Source organism: Bombina bombina, chromosome 4 (assembly GCF_027579735.1).
Source record: "Bombina bombina isolate aBomBom1 chromosome 4, aBomBom1.pri, whole genome shotgun sequence".
NCBI classification, from domain to species: domain Eukaryota; kingdom Metazoa; phylum Chordata; class Amphibia; order Anura; family Bombinatoridae; genus Bombina; species Bombina bombina.
The window spans coordinates 796106765-796128676 of record NC_069502.1 but is presented as its reverse complement, the minus strand read 5'-3'; the positions used below and the strand labels follow the sequence as shown (position 1 = coordinate 796128676).

General features: G+C 39.0%; 1 protein-coding gene across 1 annotated transcript in view; it reads left to right on the top strand.

Moving 5' to 3' along the window:
- The window catches only part of LOC128657869 (oocyte zinc finger protein XlCOF26-like), a gene marked incomplete at its 3' end in the record, with an annotated part of 167905 nt that extends 146607 nt beyond the window's left edge, over positions 1 to 21298 (top strand). The window contains exon 6 of the mRNA XM_053712298.1: positions 20802 to 21298. Within this exon, the coding sequence (XP_053568273.1) occupies positions 20802 to 21298 (497 nt within the window). The remainder of the gene's footprint in view (positions 1 to 20801) is intronic.
- Positions 21299 to 21912: the final 614 nt, after the last annotated feature.

Genomic DNA, 21912 nt, shown 5'->3' with positions numbered 1-21912 from the left:
TTTTTAAATACATTTATTAAAACTAAGGTAGTGGCAAATTAAAGTTGTTTTTTTTTATCAATTAATTGCTGTATAGCGTTTTGTTTATTTTTCTGTTGCTAATATTAGGATAGTGGGTTTTTTTGTGTGTTTTGCTACATCTGTACAATATTTGGAATATTTTTAATGTTTGCTATAAAATGAATAAAAAATATTCTTTAATGTGTAGTAAACTGCCCTTAAAAAGGACACTCAAGTTAAAATTAAACTTTCATGATTCAGATAGATCATGCAATTTTAAATAGCTTTCCCATCTACTTTTATTTTTTTTTTATATTTATACCTTTTGAGTCACCAACTCCTACTGATTCACAGAATATATGTATATGCGTTTGTGATTGGCTAATTTTTTTTTTTTTTAAATGTCTTTTTTATTAGTTTTAAACAAAATACAGTTTATAAACAATCCAACACCATAAATACAGTCAATTCATCAATGATTAGAATATACAGATGAACATCTATATAACAAAAAAGGGAAAACACAAAAATAGTAAGATCATCTTATTGTTCTGTCTTCTCATATCAACTTGCATCGACCATGTTTATACAAACTCAGAAAAGGAATCTCTATTATAATATATTCCATTCATAGGTTAATAATAAAGTTATAGGACTAAAAGTTCCCATATTATCCTATTATATAAATCATGTTGTGAAAGAGAGGGTGGGAGGGAGGAGGGGAGAAAAAAAAAAAAAAAAGTCTTCATTTTACTTTCTGGGATGTGACATCTAGATTCCAGCCCAGCTTTGTGGGAATTGGCCGGCTATTATATTATTTATAACATATTCAGTGTTTCGAAATAGGTAAAGTATTTGTATCTGTAAATTTTCAGGCAGTGAAAAAATTAAATTTTGCCATTTATTGAAAAATCTATCCAGCTGTGTGATCGAAAGATCCAGTAAAATATATTGTTCCGATATGCATTGTTTTATTAGCGCATTTTTACATGTAACAAGTTTAGGAGCTTTAGTTGATTTCCAACCTGTGAAAATCAGGTTTCTAATAGTAAAAATAATTGTATTAATTAATTCACTTTCCTTAGATTCTGCTGTATATTTAACTAAGAAAAAAACATGAAACTTTTGAATATCAAAATCTATGGCTAATTTCTTTTTCAACCAAAATTTAATTTGAGTCCATAATTGGAAATTTTTTGGACAAGACCATAAATAATGTGTGATATTAGCCTGTTCTGAGCCACATTTAGGGCAACCCTGTTTGATCCTAAACCATTTAATCAGTTTGGCATTAGTTATGTAGGTTTTCCTAATTAATTTTAAATGAGATTATCTCCAGCTCGTGGGAACCCAGGGTTTATTGCCAAGTTTAAAAGATTGCTTTAGATCCTCTACTTCTAATTCGTGAAACTCATTTCGCCAGCTGTCTCTCACCTCTAGCAAATGATCTTTGTTTTGAAAGGAATTGATTAGATGATAGCTTACTGAAATTGATTTTTTACCTGCTATATACAGATTTAATATATTATTAAGAGCTCCAAAGGACCAGTCAGAGTTATGCTTTATTTGTAAACTATTAACATAATGTCTAACCTGAAGAAAGGCATAGAGATCGTTTTTGAATAGATCATATTTTTTAGCAACATTTGTAAATGATTCTATTATAAGATCCGGTGTCATTAATTGTTTAATTTTTATTAAACCTTTGCTTTTCCAACTATGAAATACTGCTTGTGTGTAACCCGGTTTAAATTCAGGGTTACCAGTGATACAGAGCAGTTCCGTACAGTATGGATTAACATAAATTTTGGGACACATTAACTGCCATGCCTTAATTATATCTTTAAATGTCATCATATTAACAATTTTTTTTGGAAGTTTATTTAACTGTATATGGAATAAAGTTTCCAAATTGAACGGAGCAATAAGTTTCGTTTCTATTTGCTTAAATGTTACATATTCTTGAGTTGTTATCCAGTCTAATGCATATTTGACTAAAGTTGCGATATTATATGTTGCAATATCTGGAAAAGCCAGACCAGCGGCCAACTCGTCTCGTTGTAATTTATCTAATGCAATTCTAGGTTGTCTCCTAGTCCAGATAAATCTAGTACATATTTTCTTGAAAAACAATATATCAGTTTTGGTAAGTAGCATGGGAATATTTTGGAGTAAATACAGAATCTTTGGGAATAAGATTGTTTTAATAAGCATTATTCGGGACATCAAGGAGATCGGTAAATTGGCCCAATCTGCGATTTTCTTTTCACATTCTGTAAATATTTTGGGATAATTTAACTTGTAACATTCATGTGGGTCTTTAGACATTATAATTCCCAGGTATTTAATCTGATGTGTTTCTTTAAAGAGATGATCTAATTTACAGCCCACAGGTTTGTTTAACCACAAAAATTCTGATTTGCCAAAATTTATAGAATATCCTGACATATCCCCAAATTGTCTTATTTCTTTTAATAGTAGTGGTAAAGTCCTGTCAATATCACTTAGATAAATTAGCAAATCATCTGCATATAATGAAATTACCATCTTTTGCCCTGCTATTTGAATGCCAGGTAAAGAATTTCTCAATAGAATTGCAAAAGGCTCTATCGATAGATTGAAGAGTATCGGAGATAGAGGACAGCCTTGATGGGTACCTCGTAAGTTAAAGCTTTCTGATATTGAACCATTGACGCTGACTGCAGAAATTGGATTTTTATACAATATTCTTATTAAATTCACTATATTATCTTTTAAACCAAACCTATGCAGTACAGTAAATAAATGCTCCCAACTAATAAGATCGAAAGCTTTCTCAACGTTTACGGACAATATTGCTGCACCCAACATCTCACCCTGTTTCTTATTTTTTAATTGGTCTCGTATATACTCCATTATCAACATTGTTTTCCTTATGTTCTTAACTGGATTTCTACCAGGCATAAACCCTGTTTGATTTTCATGTATAATATCTCATATATATGGTTTCAATCGATTGGCAATAATAGTGGTTAAAATTTTATAGTCGGTGTTAAGTAGGGATATTGGACGATATGAGGTCGGGTTTTCAGGATCTTTGTCTCTTTTAAGAATAAGGGAAATGTTGGATGCAGGAAATCCCATTGAGCAATCCTTGGATTGTTGGAAATACTCATTATATAAATCAAGTAAAATAGATGTAGTTTCTTCTATCAGGATTTTATAAAATTCAGAGGGCAATCTATCAGGGCCAGGGGCTTTATTGGACTTAAGGCTTTTAATCACATCTTCTATTTCTTTTGTTGTAATTGGCCTATTGATACTCTCCACTGCCTCTTGTGGCAATATAGGTGGGGTTACTTTATCCCAAAATTTATTTTTTGCTTCCAGGTCAATTGGGCCTGCTGTATATAGTTTTTTTTATAAAATTCTAAAAATATTTTTTGAATCTCCTTATTGGTGGTATATCTGTCTACACCTTGTTTAATCGCAGCAATATTATTGTTAGTTTTGAATTTTGTTATATGGGCAAGGAATTTTGTGCAGACCTTCCTTTAAAACCCCCATATAGCGCTTTGAGACGGACTTCCTCTTCTACCATATTTTGTTTCAGGAATAAGTCTCTCTGCACTTTCAATTTTACATATTTATCCCAATAATTTTTATTAGGATGTGTCATATATGCATTGAAACTATTTTTGACTGCATTAGAAAATTGTTCATTCTGCTGCTTAGTTATTTGTTTGGCTTTACAGAGATAAGCCTTGATTTCTCCCCGGAGTACCGATTTAGCACATTCCCAGAATATTTCATATTTACTCCGATATATGGAGTTAAAATTGGCATATTCTCGCCATCTATTCTTAATTCAATTCTGAAATGAGCTATTTTGTGCTAAATATTTTGGAAAGAATATATCATTAGTTGGTAATTTTTTATATGATTTTATTCCTAGCTCCAATGAGATTATTGCGTGGTCAGAGAGAATTATATCATATATAGATGTTTTAACATGTTTCCCTGTCATCGTATCAGCTATTAAGAACATATCTATCCGGGAACATGTTTGATGGGTTTTGGAAAGACATGTAAACATTTTGGTGTCTGGATTTTGTAATCTCCAGATATCCTTTATCCCTGTCTTATTACAAAATGTTTGTAAGATACGAACTTTTCTATCTCTTTTAATCCCAAATTTGTTCTTCATTCCATCTAGATTCACAGAAAAAACAAGATTAAAGTCTCCGGCGACAATCAAGTTATTATCTCTAAAGGCCAATAATTTAGCAGCCAATGTGTCCCAAAACACTGTGTCCACCGCATTTGGGCCATATACATTGCATATCGTGAAGATAGTTTTATCTATTTCAATATGTAAAATCATGAATCTGCCTAAAGGGTCAATAGTTTTATTTTTAATATAAGTCAATTGTTTGTTAATTAATATAGCTACACCATTCCTCCTGTTATCAAAATCTGAGGAGATTATCTCGCCTACCCATTTTATCTTTAATTTAAGGGCTTCTTTTTCTGTTAAGTGAGTCTCCTGTATTAAAGCAATGTCTGCTTTATGTGACCCTAACATCTTGATTATATTTTTCTGTTTTATCGGTGATGTAATTCCCCCAACATTCTAAGACAAAATATAAGTGTGTCACTTCTCATTTATAAGGAAGGAAAAAAAAGAGGAAGAGGAAAAAAAAAACAAAAACAAAAAACACCATCTCCCCCTCTCCTCCACCATCCCCCCTCTCTGACAGATATATAGTCATATTCTGTTCCATAAGTATATAATCTTAATCCAAGCAATCAATCTATCTTAATAGATCCTGACTGATGAACAGAAATTCCATTTTCAGACAGTTTAAATAGGATCGCCATCCAAATTTTAATTACCACAGCTAGTTTTAAAATTAAAAAAATTCTAATCCTACGTATCCAATCTAACAGTATTTTACTGTGAATTTATAATTCAATGTCAATATCTTAAAAAGAAATTTGGTTCCCTGTAGTATACATGTTTTATTCTCTACCATTATCTCTATGTGAATTTTTAGCTTCCTGCGAAATACCAGAAAAAAAAAGTTTTCTTTCTTCTGTTAAGTGTGATCAGTCCACGGGTCATCATTACTTCTGGGATATTACTCCTCCCCAACAGGAAGTGCAAGAGGATTCACCCAGCAGAGCTGCATATAGCTCCTCCCCTCTACGTCACTCCCAGTCATTCTCTTGCACCCAACGACTAGATAGGATGTGTGAGAGGACTATGGTGATTATACTTAGTTTTATATCTTCAATCAAAAGTTTGTTATTTTAAAATAGCACCGGAGTGTGTTATTATCTCTCTGGCAGAGTTTGAAGAAGAATCTACCAGAGTTTTTGTTATGATTTTAGCCGGAGTAGTTAAGATCATATTGCTGTTTCTCGGCCATCTGAGGAGAGGTAAACTTCAGATCAGGGGACAGCGGGCAGATGAATCTGCATAGAGGTATGTAGCAGTTTTTATTTTCTGACAATGGAATTGATGAGAAAATCCTGCCATACCGATATAATGTCATGTATGTATACTTTACACTTCAGTATTCTGGGGAATGGTACTTCACTAGAATTACACTGTAAGAAATACATAAAGCTGTTTAATAACTAGAGATTATGTTTAACGTTTTTGCTGGAATGTAAAATCTTTTTCATTTACTGAGGTACTGATCGAATAAATGTTTGGGCACTATTTTTCCACTTGGCAGTTGCTTAATCTGTTTTCTGACAGTTTCTGTTCTCCCTCACTGCTGTGTGTGAGGGGGAGGGGCCGTTTTTTGGCGCTTTTACTACGCATCAAATATTTCAGTCAGCAACTCATTGTATTCCCTGCATGATCCGGTTCATCTCTACAGAGCTCAGGGGTCTTCAAAACTTATTTTGAGGGAGGTAATTTCACTCAGCAGAGCTGTGAGAATTATAGTTTGACTGAGATAAAAAACGTTTATTCTGTAATTTGTTTCCTGCTTTCAGAATTTGTTATCTTTGCTAATGGGATTAAACCTTTGCTAAAGTTGTGTTATTTACAAGGATTGAGGCTATAACTGTTTCAATTTATTAATTTTCAACTGTCATAGATCTTCTGTGCTTCTTAAAGGCACAGTACGTTTTAATATTATTCTAATTGAATTGTATTTCCAAGTTACAAGTTTATTTGCTAGTGTGTTAAACATGTCTGATTCAGAGGATGATACCTGTGTCATTTGTTGCAATGCCAAAGTGGAGCCCAATAGAAATTTATGTACTAACTGTATTGATGCTACTTTAAATAAAAGTCAATCTGTACAAATTGAACAAATTTCACCAAACAACGAGGGGAGAGTTATGCCGACTAACTCGCCTCACGTGTCAGTACCTACATCTCCCGCTCAGAGGGAGGTGCGTGATATTGTAGCGCCGAGTACATCTGGGCGGCCATTACAAATCACATTACAGGATATGGCTACTGTTATGACTGAGGTTTTGGCTAAATTACCAGAACTAAGAGGTAAGCGTGATCACTCTGGGGTGAGAACAGAGTGCGCTGATAATATTAGGGCCATGTCAGACACTGCGTCACAGGTGGCAGAACATGAGGACGGAGAACTTCATTCTGTGGGTGACGGTTCTGATCCAAACAGACTGGATTCAGATATTTCAAATTTTAAATTTAAACTGGAAAACCTCCGTGTATTACTAGGGGAGGTGTTAGCGGCTCTGAATGATTGTAACACAGTTGCAATACCAGAGAAAATGTGTAGGTTGGATAAATATTTTGCGGTACCGACGAGTACTGAGGTTTTTCCTATACCTAAGAGACTTACTGAAATTGTTACTAAGGAGTGGGATAGACCCGGTGTGCCGTTCTCACCCCCTCCGATATTTAGAAAAATGTTTCCAATAGACGCCACCACAAGGGACTTATGGCAAACGGTCCCTAAGGTGGAGGGAGCAGTTTCTACCTTAGCTAAGCGTACCACTATCCCGGTGGAGGATAGCTGTGCTTTTTCAGATCCAATGGATAAAAAATTAGAGGGTTACCTTAAGAAAATGTTTGTTCAACAAGGTTTTATATTGCAACCCCTTGCATGCATTGCGCCGATCACGGCTGCAGCGGCATTCTGGATTGAGTCTCTGGAAGAGAACATTGGTTCAGCTACTCTGGACGACATTACGGACAGGCTTAGAGTCCTTAAACTAGCTAATTCATTCATTTCGGAGGCCGTAGTACATCTTACTAAACTTACGGCGAAGAATTCAGGATTCGCCATTCAGGCACGCAGGGCGCTGTGGCTAAAATCCTGGTCAGCTGATGTTACTTCTAAGTCTAAATTGCTTAATATACCTTTCAAAGGGCAGACCTTATTCGGGCCCGGGTTGAAAGAGATTATCGCTGACATTACGGGAGGTAAAGGCCATGCCCTGCCTCAGGACAAAGCCAAAGCCAAGACTAGACAGTCTAATTTTCGTTCCTTTCGTAATTTCAAAGCAGGAGCAGCATCAACTTCCTCTGCACCAAAACAGGAAGGAGCTGTTGCTCGCTACAGACAAGGCTGGAAACCTAACCAGTCCTGGAACAAGGGCAAGCAGACTAGGAAACCTGCTGCTGCCCCTAAAACAGCATGAATTGAGGGCCCCCAATCCGGGATCGGATCTAGTGGGGGGCAGACTTTCTCTCTTCGCCCAGGCTTGGGCAAGAGATGTTCAGGATCCCTGGGCGCTAGAGATAATATCTCAGGGATACCTTCTGGACTTCAAATACTCTCCTCCAAGAGAGAGATTTCATCTGTCAAGATTGTCAACAATCCAGACAAAGAAAGAGGCGTTTCTACGCTGCGTACAAGAGCTCTTGTTAATGGGAGTAATCCATCCAGTTCCACGATCGGAACAGGGACAGGGGTTTTACTCAAATCTGTTTGTGGTTCCCAAAAAAGAGGGAACTTTCAGACCAATCCTGGACTTAAAGATCCTAAACAAATTCCTAAGAGTTCCATCGTTCAAGATGGAGACTATTCGGACAATTTTACCTATGATCCAAGAGGGTCAGTACATGACCACTGTAGATTTAAAAGATGCTTACCTTCACATACCGATTCACAAAGATCATTATCGGTACCTAAGGTTTGCCTTCCTAGACAGGCATTACCAGTTTGTGGCTCTTCCATTCGGATTGGCTACAGCTCCAAGAATCTTCACAAAGGTTCTGGGTGCTCTTCTGGCGGTACTAAGACCGCGGGGAATCTCGGTAGCTCCATACCTAGACGACATTCTGATACAAGCTTCAAGCTTTCAAACTGCCAAGTCTCATACAGAGTTAGTGCTGGCATTTCTAAGGTCACATGGATGGAAGGTGAACGAAAAGAAAAGTTCACTCGTTCCACTCACAAGAGTTCCCTTCCTGGGGACTCTTATAGATTCTGTAGAAATGAAGATTTACCTGACAGAGGACAGGCTAACAAGACTTCAAAGTGCTTGCCGCACCCTTCATTCCATTCAACACCCGTCAGTGGCTCAATGCATGGAGGTAATCGGCTTAATGGTAGCGGCAATGGACATAGTACCCTTTGCACGCTTACACCTCAGACCACTGCAACTGTGCATGCTAAGTCAGTGGAATGGGGATTACTCAGACTTATCCCCTTCTCTGTATCTGGATCAAGAGACCAGAAATTCTCTTCTATGGTGGCTTTCTCGGCCACATCTGTCCAGGGGGATGCCATTCAGCAGACCAGACTGGACAATTGTAACAACAGACGCCAGCCTTCTAGGTTGGGGTGCCGTCTGGAATTCTCTGAAGGCTCAGGGACAATGGAGTCAGGAGGAGAGTCTCCTCCCAATAAACATTCTGGAATTGAGAGCAGTTCTCAATGCCCTCCTGGCTTGGCCCCAGTTGACAACTCGGGGGTTCATCAGGTTTCAGTCGGACAACATCACGACTGTAGCTTACATCAACCATCAGGGAGGGACAAGAAGCTCCCTAGCTATGATGGAAGTATCAAAGATAATTCGCTGGGCAGAGTCTCACTCTTGCCACCTGTCAGCAATCCACATCCCGGGAGTGGAGAACTGGGAGGCGGATTTCTTAAGTCGTCAGACTTTTCATCCGGGGGAGTGGGAACTTCATCCGGAGGTCTTTGCCCAAATACTTCGACGTTGGGGCAAACCAGAGATAGATCTCATGGCGTCTCGACAGAACGCCAAGCTTCCTCGTTACGGGTCCAGATCCAGGGATCCAGGAGCAGTCCTGATAGATGCTCTGACAGCACCTTGGGATTTCAGGATGGCTTACGTGTTTCCACCCTTCCCGTTGCTTCCTCGATTGATTGCCAGAATCAAACAAGAGAGAGCATCAGTGATTCTAATAGCACCTGCGTGGCCACGCAGGACTTGGTATGCAGACCTGGTGGACATGTCATCCTGTCCACCTTGGTCTCTACCTCTGAAACAGGACCTTCTGATACAGGGTCCCTTCAAACATCAAAATCTAACTTCTCTGAAGCTGACTGCTTGGAAATTGAACGCTTGATTTTATCAAGACGTGGGTTTTCTGAGTCAGTTATTGATACCTTAATACAGGCTAGGAAACCTGTTACCAGAAAGATTTACCATAAGATATGGCGTAAATACCTATATTGGTGTGAATCCAAAGGTTACTCTTGGAGTAAGGTTAGGATTCCTAGGATATTGTCTTTTCTACAAGAAGGTTTAGAAAAGGGTTTATCTGCTAGTTCATTAAAGGGACAGATCTCAGCTCTGTCCATTCTGTTACACAAACGTCTGTCAGAAGTTCCTGACGTCCAGGCTTTTTGTCAGGCTTTGGCCAGGATTAAGCCTGTGTTTAAAACTGTTGCTCCACCATGGAGTTTAAACCTTGTTCTTAATGTTTTACAGGGCGTTCCGTTTGAACCCCTTCATTCCATTGATATAAAGTTGTTATCTTGGAAAGTTCTATTTTTTTTTTTTTTTTTTTTTTTTTTTTTTTTTTTTTTTTTGTTTCAAAAGCTTTATTGAAAATATAAACATAACAATCATGGCAAGTGTTTCAATATGATCTGATGATTTCACAAAAGGTATCTATTAAATGTCTGTAGTGTCCAGTATCCAATCATCATCTCCTGAGGTGCTTAGTTAGTTCCATATCGTTGTCTCAGTATTGAAATGCTATGCAAGCAATAGTCTAGGGTACAAAAGTGCGTTCAACAAGTTCCAGGAGTATGTACATTGCTTATTCCTTGATAAGAATTATATGTAAGAAGAAGGTGAGAAAAAGAAAGAAAAGAAGAGCAGAGAGGGGGGTCCCAGCGGCAAGCTTGAGTGTATGCGTCTCTATAGTCGCCTAGTGTCTTATTCTGTGGGGCGTGTTTCTCCATTTGCCCAGGCTGACAGCATAAGTTCGTGTATATCAGTGGTGTTCTGCACTAAGTGGTGGTACCTTTCGAGTTGGAGTAACAAGGTGACCTGCGCTTTCCAGTCTGACAGTGTCGGGACAGTGTGTGTTTTCCAGTTCTTAGGGATTAATATTTTAGCACTATTCAACATGATCATCATTAATGCCCTGTAATCTTTGCCCTCAATCCTTGGCAGCGAGAGATACAGAAGGATTTTGGGGTCATTAGGCAGGGTACAGCCTAATACGTTTTTAATGTGAGAGAGGACTTCCACCCAGTATGTATCTAGTCTGGGGCATTCCCACCAGATGTGTAACAAAGAACCTTCTCCCCCACAGTTTCTCCAGCATTTCCCAGAAGATGACCTATATATATGCTGTATTCTAATTGGGGTGAGGTACCATCTCGAGAGAAACTTGTAGTTTGACTCTTGAATTCTGGCCGAGATTGATGATTTTTTAGTAGCTTGAAAGGCTGACTGCCATTCTTGGTATGTTATGGCTGTGTTCAGCTCTTTTTCCCACGTCTTAACAAAGGAGGGTAGTGTTTCTGGTTCTCCCAAGAGGAGGATTTTATACAGTTTCGAGATTGCGTGTCGTGTTTTTGTTTTTTGCAAGCATAGTGATTCAAAGGGGGTGTGTGATCTTATGAGTTGTTGCCTATGCTGATGTGTAGTCAGGTAGTGAGATATTTTAGCATGTGTGAACCAATTCATAGGTAGTTCAGGTATTTGCTCCTTAATGTCCCCAATTTCCTTGAGTTTGTGCTTCTCTATTAGTGCGGAGAACACTCTCTTGTCTAGACTCGCTATTTGGTTCGATCTAGTTTCCCTGAAGTCCCAAGGCAGGTCTGGATTATTGCAGATAGGGGTGAGAGGTGATGTTATCCCGGATACGTGTGTTGTAGTGTTAATAATCCTGTCCCATGCCTGATAAAACTCCACCAGGAGAGGGTAGTCCGCCGCCATCTTTGGCCTATATTTCTTGTTAACCCAAGCTGTCAAACCTACGTTGTTTGTATTCATGATGTCGCAGTCTAATTGAACCCAATTTTTGTTTGGGTCATTTTGGCACCAGTCCAGTAGTCTGTGTAACACTATTGCTTGTTTGTATGTGGCTATGTGTGGTACCCCTAGCCCTCCCTTATCTCTGGGTAAGTATAATGTGCATCTTGCTACCCTTGGTTTAATTTCCCTCCAAATGTACTGATCGATGAGTCCTTGTATCCTGTCCAGATAGTGTGCTGGGAGGGGTATAGGGGTTGTTTGAAGCAGATAGAGTATCCTGGGCAAGATATTCATCTTCACCACATTGATGCGTCCCAGCCAGGAGATAGATTTATTTCTCCAGCTGGACAGGTCAGCAACCAGGTTGTGCTCCAGCTGTTTGTAATTAGCCTGAAACATCACCTGTGGGTCTGGGGACAAGTAGATCCCCAGGTACTTCATTTTTGTCTGTTGTTTTTTCAGGGGGCAGTTTAAAAGGAGCTTGGGTAGCTCGTCAGGTTTGTACGTGATGTTTAAAAACTCGGATTTGCTAAGATTAAGGTGGAAGTTGGAGACCCTGCCAAAGTCTGCGAATGTTTCAAGCGCCTTGGGTATTGATAAGCCTATGTCAGTAAGGGTAAGTATGACATCGTCGGCGTATAGCGCCAGTTTGTGTTCATGTGTGGTAGTGTGTATACCCTTAATCTGCTTATTTGATCTAATAGTTTGCGCCAAAGCCTCGATTGTTATGGCAAATAGTACAGGTGAGAGTGGGCAGCCCTGTCTCGTACCGTTTTGGATACTAAATTTATCGGAGAGGATGCCATTTACTTTGACTCGCGCAGTTGGTTTGCTATAGAGCGAGAAAATTAGGGCTATAAAGTGTTTGCTAAAATTCATCTTGGACAGGGTCGCTTCCAGAAACTGCCAGCGCACCCTGTCAAACGCCTTCTCCGCGTCTGTAGAAATTAGCGCTAATGGGATTTGTTGGGCCTGTGCGTGTGACATGAGTTGTAGAATCTTTAAAGTATTGTCTCTGGCTTCTCTTCCGGGTACAAAGCCCACTTGGTCAGGATGGATCAGGGCGGGAAGGATTTTATTTATCCTAGTAGCTAAGATTTTGGCGTATATTTTGACGTCCGAATTCAGTAGTGAGATGGGCCTAAAATTTTCAGGGCTGTCTGGGGATTTGCCTGCTTTAGGGAGGACAGTGATGTGTGCTTCCAGCAGACTTTCTGTAAAACCTCCCTCTTTCAAGGTTGAGTTGAATAGGGAGGTCAGTGGTTGTAATATGTGGTGTAGGTATGTCTTGTAGTATTTTATACTCAGTCCGTCGGGGCCTGGGCTTTTTCCGTTGGGCATACTCTTTATGGCTAATTTGGTTTCCTCCATGGTGATTGGTGCATCTAGAAATTCCACATCCCCCTCTGTCAGCTTATTAAGTTGAAGGGTAGCTAGATAGTGGTCTATGTCCCCCTGGCTGCTGTTGTTATCTAAGTTGTATAGTGATTCGTAGTATAGTCTGAAGGTCTCAGCTATCTTTTTGCTGTCTTTGAGCACTGTTCCTCCTCTATCTTTTATGGTGTGTACATGTGTGTTCAGCTGTTTCCTTTTAATGGCTTTCGCCAGTGATGAACCTGCTTTATTGTTAAGATCATAATATTTCTGTTTCAAAAAGGCAGCCTTTCTCTGGTACATTTTGGTGAGATGGCTATGTAGATCTTTCCTAGCTTGTGTGAGGGATGACAGTGTAGAAGAGGCGTCAGGATGTCGCTTATGTTCTTGTTCCCAATATCTGATCTGAGCTAGGGTGGAGTTTAAGAATTGTCTGTTATTTCTATTGTCTTTAGCTTTAATTTTAATAAACTCCCCTCTTACTACGCATTTGTGGGCCTCCCATACTGTTGTGTGGGAGATGTCGTCTGTTGTGTTTTCCCTAAAATAGTGTCCCAGGGCTGCGTCAATGTCAGACCTAGTTATCTGATTTTCCAGCATAGTTTCATCTAGTCTCCATATAAAGGGTATTACCGGTGCAGATGGCCAAAGAACTTTACATTGCACCGGGGCGTGATCAGACCAAGTGAGAGGTAGTATCGTAGAGTTATCGACCATGGATAAGCCCATTTGGTCGCTGAGAATATAGTCTATTCTAGAATATGAGCCGTGTGGGTGGGAGTAAAAGGTGTAGTCTCTTGTACTTGGGTTAATAGTTCTCCATATGTCGTGCATTTTCAAGAGTTGAATCTGTGTGTTAACCGCTTTAATAGTTCGTTTTGGTGTGCATGATATGCCGGTGGAGGTGTCTATTGTAGGATCTAGTGGAAGATTGAAGTCCCCTCCCAGAAAAAGTGTACCTTTTGTGTGCTCAAGCAGTAACTGGGATATTTGTTTAAAGATAATAGATTGTCCAGTATTTGGGAGATATATGTTTGCAAATGTCACAGGGTTGTTGTAAAGGAGGCCCGAGATAATTATGTATCTGCCGTTGGGGTCTTTGATCGTGTGTTTGGGCTGGAAGTTGATATTGTTTCTGAATAGAATTCCTACTCCTCCCTTTTTCTCCCTGCCTGATGCCAAGTAGGCTGATTTATACCTATGGTGGAGGGTTGTGGGTTCCTTTCCTATTTGAAAATGTGTCTCCTGAATAAAGATTATATCCCCTAATGCATGATTGAGTTGGTTGAAAGCTACTGATCTTTTCTCTGGGCTATTCAGTCCTTTTGCGTTAATAGTGATTAATGTAATAGGCCTAGCGCCATTGCCAGGGTTGTCTGCCATGTTTAGTCTGTTGCTTATTTGTCTATATGTTTGCTATAGAGAGTGAGCAGTGTCACGTGTTATTTTGTACAATTCTTATCGAATGAGAGTGTGCAGGTAGAGTGTAAAAATGCTTACCAAGCGCTGGGACCCCCAGCAATTGTGTTGAAGATGTTGGAAATGTCACACAATTCAGGACTGCATGCAGTTAGTAGATATACAATTCAGAGTTTAGTCTGAAAGAAGAAGATTGTTAGATTATTTTTGATAAAATAGATAGAACACAACAATTCTTAAAGCAAGTCAAAAAAGTTTTAACAGTAATAAGGTGGGTAATATCCCACAACTGTGTTCCCACACAGAATTATAAACATATATAAACAAGTAAAAACTTACAACCTGTAGCCAAGTTCAAAGATATAGGGGTTTAATAACCCAGCAGGGGGCAGTTATGGATTATCTGGTATCCTTCCTGATGCCTGGGTCGCTGCTGGTAGGGACTGTAGTGGATGTGTCAATGTCCCTGCGGCCTTCTCTTGACAGTGAATGACTCCTCCTAATAGGCGAGTGGTCTACCGCTGTGTTGCGGGTTTGTGACTCCATAGTTCTGATGTCAATCTGTAAAGCCTCACAAAAATTTGATAAGTCTTCCTTGGATCTGTATACAGCCGTCGTGTCTCCTTTAGAGGCGATAATGCTCACCGGAAATCCCCATCTGTATTGGATGTTTTGATCTCGTAGTGATGTAGTAATATGACTAAGGTCTCTCCTCTTCTGTAAGGTAGTGGGGCTGAGGTCTGCAAATATCTGTATTCTGCATCCCGCATGTGTGAAGTCTTTTTTCTGCCTGGCATATTTCATTATTTCTTCTTTGTCTTTAAAGTGTAAAAGTTTCAAGATGACATCTCTTGGGGGGGCCTTTGGTGGAGGTTTAGCACGTAGAGCTCTGTGCGCCCTTTCAATGTTGATATCTGGGGCTCCTTCATTTCCTTTGAGGGTCTTAAAAAGGCTTTGCAGGCATCCCTCCAGAGCTGTTGGTTGTATGCTTTCTGGAATTCCTCTAATGCGGAGGTTATTCCTTCTGCCCCGGTTGTCAAGGTCCTCTACTTTTTCAAGCAGGTGGTGGATTGTTTCTTCTTGTTCGTATGCCAGGCGGGATACATGTTGGATGTCATTGAAGGTGGTATTGTGGTTCTCTTCCAAGTTTGTGACTCTTTGTGCTACCCTTGTAAGGTCTTTCTTTAGTTCCCCATACCAATTTTTGACCTCATGCATCATTTCCTTCACATCGTCTTTAGTGCAAAGAGATCTCAAGTCTTCTCTAGTAATGTCAGCAGTATTCATAGTTTGGCTGGGTTTATGCTGCATTTCAGCTTTGTGGGCGCTTTGTTGATGAAGTTCTCCTGAGTTCTGATTTGACTCATTTTGCTTTAGGTAGTTTTGCATTGTTCTAGTGTTAGGTAGGTTATCTGTCTTATGCGATTTTTTCCCTGGCATGACCCGTGTATGTATCTGAGGTGTTCCCCCTCTTTAGTAATATAGGGTGGTCAAATGCTTCATATAATGGTTGTCTGATCTCTCACTTTCTTGCAAATGTTTCTGCTACTGTAGTTCCAATAAAAAGGCCTCTGTTCTCCGATTTTTATTTGCGTGTTACTCTTCTGTAAGACATCCACTTGTGATATAGTAAATGTTGTAAATGTTCATTTGGGCACCAAAGGAAGCCTGTGTAAATTGCTCCTGCCGGAGCTCTGTCTGATGTGGTGCTGTGCTCTCTTTTGGCTGTATAGAGACAGTGCACAAACGTGTGGGCCTTTGAGCGGTACTTTGGTTTCATATAGCTGCGTGTGTATTTCTTATTGCCCCTTGTATGAGCTTACTGTGCTGAAATTAAAAGTCTTTCTGGCTATATGTTTTAGGCAAACACTTCTATAAGTGGGGTGCAATGCTTGTATTACAGGTATACCGATGTGTTATGGCGTCTGTCTCCCCCAGCGTGTGCCCACGAGGTAGTGTCAGGCAAAGCAGTGAGAAGTGTGCGCTGCCAAGATCCTGCGGTCTCTATATGGCTGTATATTTAGTGCCTTGTGCTATTTCAGGCTTACCGCTCCTGTTGCACGCTCCTCTGTCCTTCTGATATGCCCCTGAGTCAAGGGTGTAGGGAGGTCGCTGATATGGCGCTACTCCTATACTGCAGCGCGCGTGTATGGCTGAACCGGGAGGGGATCCGGTGTGCAAATGTTCCGTGTCGGCTTTCTTTTTCCTCTCGATATTTCGCTCCGCAGCTTCTTGCAAGTTATGCCCCCTGCCAGAAGCGTTATAATAGTTTGTGTATGGCTATTTTTATCGGGAATCACAGGTGTGGGCCTAGGAGCTACACAATCACACGACCATCTCTCTAAGCGGTCAAGCTCCGCCCCCCCGGAAAGTTCTATTTTTAATGGCTATTTCCTCGGCTCGAAGAGTCTCTGAATCATCAGCCTTACATTGTGATTCTCCTTATTTGATTTTTCATTCGGATAAGGTAGTCCTGCGTACTAAACCTGGGTTCTTACCTAAGGTAGTTACTAACAGGAATATCAATCAAGAGATTGTTGTTCCTTCTTTATGCCCAAATCCTTCTTCAAAGAAGGAACGTCTACTGCACAACCTGGATGTAGTCCGTGCTCTAAAATTTTACTTACAGGCAACTAAGGAATTTCGACAAACGTCTTCTCTGTTTGTCATTTACTCTGGGCAGAGGAGAGGTCAAAAAGCTTCCGCTACCTCTCTTTCTTTTTGGCTTCGTAGCATAATTCGTTTAGCTTATGAGACTGCTGGACAGCAGCCTCCTGAAAGAATTACAGCTCATTCTACTAGAGCTGTGGCTTCCACTTGGGCCTTCAAGAATGAGGCCTCTGTTGAACAGATTTGCAAGGCTGCAACTTGGTCTTCGCTTCATACTTTTTCCAAATTTTACAAATTTGACACTTTTGCTTCATCGGAGGCTATTTTTGGGAGAAAGGTTCTTCAGGCAGTGGTTCCTTCTGTATAAAGAGCCTGCCTATCCCTCCCGTCATCCGTGTACTTTTGCTTTGGTATTGGTATCCCAGAAGTAATGATGACCCGTGGACTGATCACACTTAACAGAAGAAAACATAATTTATGCTTACCTGATAAATTCCTTTCTTCTGTAGTGTGATCAGTCCACGGCCCGCCCTGTTTTTAAGGCAGGTAAATATTTTTTAATTTATACTCCAGTCACCACTTCACCCTTGGCTTTTCCTTTCTCGTTGGTCCTTGGTCGAATGACTGGGAGTGACGTAGAGGGGAGGAGCTATATGCAGCTCTGCTGGGTGAATCCTCTTGCACTTCCTGTTGGGGAGGAGTAATATCCCAGAAGTAATGATGACCCGTGGACTGATTACACTACAGAAGAAAGGAATTTATCAGGTAAGCATAAATTATGTTTTTTTTACTATGCATATTTTATTCAATACCAGTCTCCTTAAAACATATTTAACTTCCTGTAGAATATATGTATTTATTCAATACCATTGTCTGTACAAAATTTTTTGGCCTCTTGTGGGGTGTCAAACGTTTTAGAATCTCCATCTATTGATAGAATTAGTTTAGCTGGATATACTAATCGGACATTATAATTTGCGTTAATTAATTTTGTACAAAAGGGTGCCATTAAGCGTCTCTTGGCTGAGGTTTCATATGAGAAATCCTGAAATATCATTATCTTATTTTGATCCAGGAATAACGGACTTGCCTTCCTATAATTCCTTAATATATCAATTTTATTTGTATATTTAAGAAATTTAGCTATAATTGGTCTGGGTTGTAATGAACCATTAGGATTTCTACGATTAGACCCAGTCCTATGTATTCTCTCTATTTGAATATTTGGTGAATTTATTTGCATATTTAATAGTTTTGGTAGCGTCACAGTAATGAAATAAGCTAAATCATTAAATTCGACAGTCTCTGGAAGACCAATAATTCTAATATTGTTTCGACGTGCGCGATCCTCGATCTTCTAACTTTTTTTGCAAATTAACCATCTTACTCTGTTGTATTGTAATAGTTTGTTCTAGTACAATTAATCTATCTTCAAGGTCTGAGGTTCTTGTTTCTATCTCAGTTAATCTAGCTGTAAACTGTCTAACCTCGTTTGATAGACAATTTAAATCTTGTTTAATCTCATGTTTTAATGACTCTAATTGAGTGAAAAACATCTTGGATATTTGTGTAACAATTTCAGAGGTGTCGGTGTATCAGTATGTTCTTGTGTAGAATCTGAAATTGAATCCCGTTTTTTAGTAACATTTTTTTTGTCCTTATGTCTTGGAGGCATGGCTGGAGAGTTCCCTTTACTCACAGATATAAACCTTTCCATATGCAAGTGAACCGTCAAAACCTAATACCAGAAATGTGAACACTAGTGCGTGAAAAAAAAAAAAAAAGAGTGAAGTGCAGTGCCTGACTCCATGAGAGGTATAGAATTAAAGGGAAAAACTAGGCTCCATCTTGTAACTTAAGTCTTAGGTCAGTTAGAGAGTATATTATTAGTAGTATAAAGACAACTATCTACACAGAATCTTATATAATATTACACCGAGTATCTGTATTGACTTTTTTATCCTTAATATGAGGAACTAGTTCCTCAAGTAATCATATATATGGCAAATACCTAACCATTTATAGCCAGCAATGAACAATACCAATATATTAAACAAAGAAGTTTGTCACACTCTTGAACTAGAGCTAATATAATTGTAGTAATAAATACCAAATAATAAGTATTGTGTATTAAAGCCAGATTTAAACACTTATGTCTAGAATATTATAAGGGTCTATAAAGTTAATTACAGAGCCTCTAATTTCACTTGTATAATTGACCAGTAATAGAATGAATGTGTCGACAAGCACTAATAATCAACCACTATTCTCTAATAATATATAATGACTATAACAGGCATATGCAGAACATTCATATTTAGAAATAGCGAAAAATAGACAATAAATCCTATTTACATAGATAAATATGATACTGGAGGGATACAAACAAGCTTATAATACATTGCTGTAATTAAAACACGTATAACAAAAACTGTTTTAGCCCCCTTGTAATATATAGTGTCCTGCGTAGAATGCTTCAAGGACTATAAGGAGATTGACACGGCCTTTCCTTTTTTTATCTTCTCTTTTCTTTAATAGCAATTAGACTTGTTCCTTAAATATATATTTATATGACAATTCTAGCTCCTACCCTTAGGTTATGGGAGCGTGTTCTTAAGCTTCTACCAGACAGGTTATGGAAGCAACAGTTGTACAAAAAAAGAGGAAGAACACTTGCGCCTGTTTCTGTAAGTAAGCTCTTATATAGTAAGTCAAGCTCCTACCCTTAGGTTACGGGAGCAAGTTCTTTAAATCAAGCCCAAGTTCATAAAAGGGTACTGCCCAGGTGTTTGCAATATGTCCACAGTGAGATAATAAGGTAAAATGGAACCAGGTGTGAATATCATGCACAGGGTGATAAAGTTCACTGAGACAGCAGCAGAAAATAAAATGGTATCACATAGCCTTTTATGTAGTACTCCAACCCAGAGGGTTATGGGAGTATTCCGATGTTTCCAGCACTTATAGGCACATTTCTAGTGAGTTATATCTGCAAATTAACCAAAATAATACAGAAACTTTGTGGCAAGTGACGATCTAACCAATTATGCCAATATGCTGTGGTTTGTAATCGTCTGTGTTAAGTGCATAAAATACAAACTCCTGCTGTTGCCTTAAATTGCCTTAGATTAAACTTGCAGACAATAACTGGGGAGACATACCGTCCACATACCGTCCACAGTAAACAAATCTGTATATTATCAGCTGTAAGGAGAGGATATAAAAAGCAGTACCTGTGGGGAGCCCCTCAATCAAACCTACTTTCCTCTCCTTAAGCGGTCAGGCTCCTAACTTTCGGATGTGTACCATACACCGTGTGCTGCGTGGATGCCTCAGCAGGCGGATGTTGTCTCGGGCAAGCAAACCAGCAAAGCCATCGCTCTACGGTGCTCCTCCGTGCATGTTGACTGACGTTGTCTCACCGGCTATGTCCAGTGGTTATGTTGTCCACAGGGACTGTATACTTGCAAGATTCTTTGGATGCGTAGCTGCTCCAGCCACAGAAGCTTGCTATTTTTGCGAACGTCCATGGCGCACAAACCCCAAAATGATCCAGGCCGCATAGGCTTGCGGTCAAGGATCGCTGCGCTGTAGTGAGCTGTGGTTGAGGCTCAATGGAGAGGAGTTCCTCGACAAGCGTCTTGCTTGCTCCTCCTCTTCCCGGAAGTCCGCCAATCTAGCTTCTTGTTCTTCTTGGCTAATGGCTGTCACATGATTTAGGAGTGGAAATAGACATTACTTTGAACCTTGTCCAAACAAAAATCTACTACTCATTTGAAGTTCATACTAAGACATATATTGTTTTGTTATCATACATTTGTTGATTATGCAAATCTACTGTATTTACTGGTTCTTTAAGCATTAGCATGAAGCTAGGGAAAGGTGTAGGGTCATAGCCTGCCCCTTACGCCTGTGGTAGACACTCATTCATAACAGCTGAAATGTCCTGAAAATATAATAATTATATCATTAATAACTAACATTAATACCATTGTATTTCTTATCAACAGGTGAATTTACAAACAGCAGTAATCCTAGCCATGGTGAAAATACAGATACTTGTTTCAATCATCTTGAAATTCAACAACGCAACATGGGAAATATATGTTCTGAATGTGGGAAAATGTTTACCCGGAATTCAAATCGTTTAAGACATCAGAAAATTCATACAGGAGAGAAAGCATTTTCATGTTCTGAATGTGGAAAATGTTTTACTCGGAAATCATATCTTATTACACATCAGAAAATGCATACAGGAGAGAAAGCATTTTCATGTTCTCAATGTGGGAAGTGTTTTACTGAGAAATCAAATCTTGCTACACATCAGAAAATTCATACAGGAGAGAAAGCATTTTCATGTTTTGAATGTGGAAAATGTTTTGTTCAGAAATCAACTCTTATTGCACATCAGAAAACTCATACAGGAGAGAAAGCATTTTCATGTTCTGAATGTGGAAAATGTTTTACTCGGAAATCATATATTATTACACATCAGAAAATGCATACAGGAGAGAAAGAATTTTCATGTTCTCAATGTGGGAAGTGTTTTACTGAGAAATCAAATCTTGCTACACATCAGAAAATTCATACAGGAGAGAAAGCATTTTCATGTTTTGAATGTGGAAAATGTTTTGTTCAGAAATCAACTCTTATTGCACATCAGAAAATTCATACAGGTGAGAAAGCATTTTCATGTTCTGAATGTGGGAAATGTTTTGCTTTGAAATCAACTCTTATTAGACATCAGAAAACTCATACCGGATAGAAAGCATTTTCATGTTCTGAATATGGAAAATGTTTTACCAGCAACGGAAATTTTGTTACGCGTCAAAAATTTCATGCAGGAGAGGATTTCTATGTTCTGAATGTGGAAAAAGTTTTGCTCAGAAGTTACAACTTATTGCGCATCAGAAAATTCATAAGGGAGAAAAAGCATTGTCATGTTTTGTATAGGGCAAACCCCTATGTTAATTTCAAAAGTGCAAGAGCCTTCCAAAAGCCATTGTCTCATTTAGGATAGCATAAAATGTGTTGTTCCGAAATATAACAAATATATATATATATATATATATATATATATATATATATATATATATATATTTTCCTTCATACAGCTGGTGA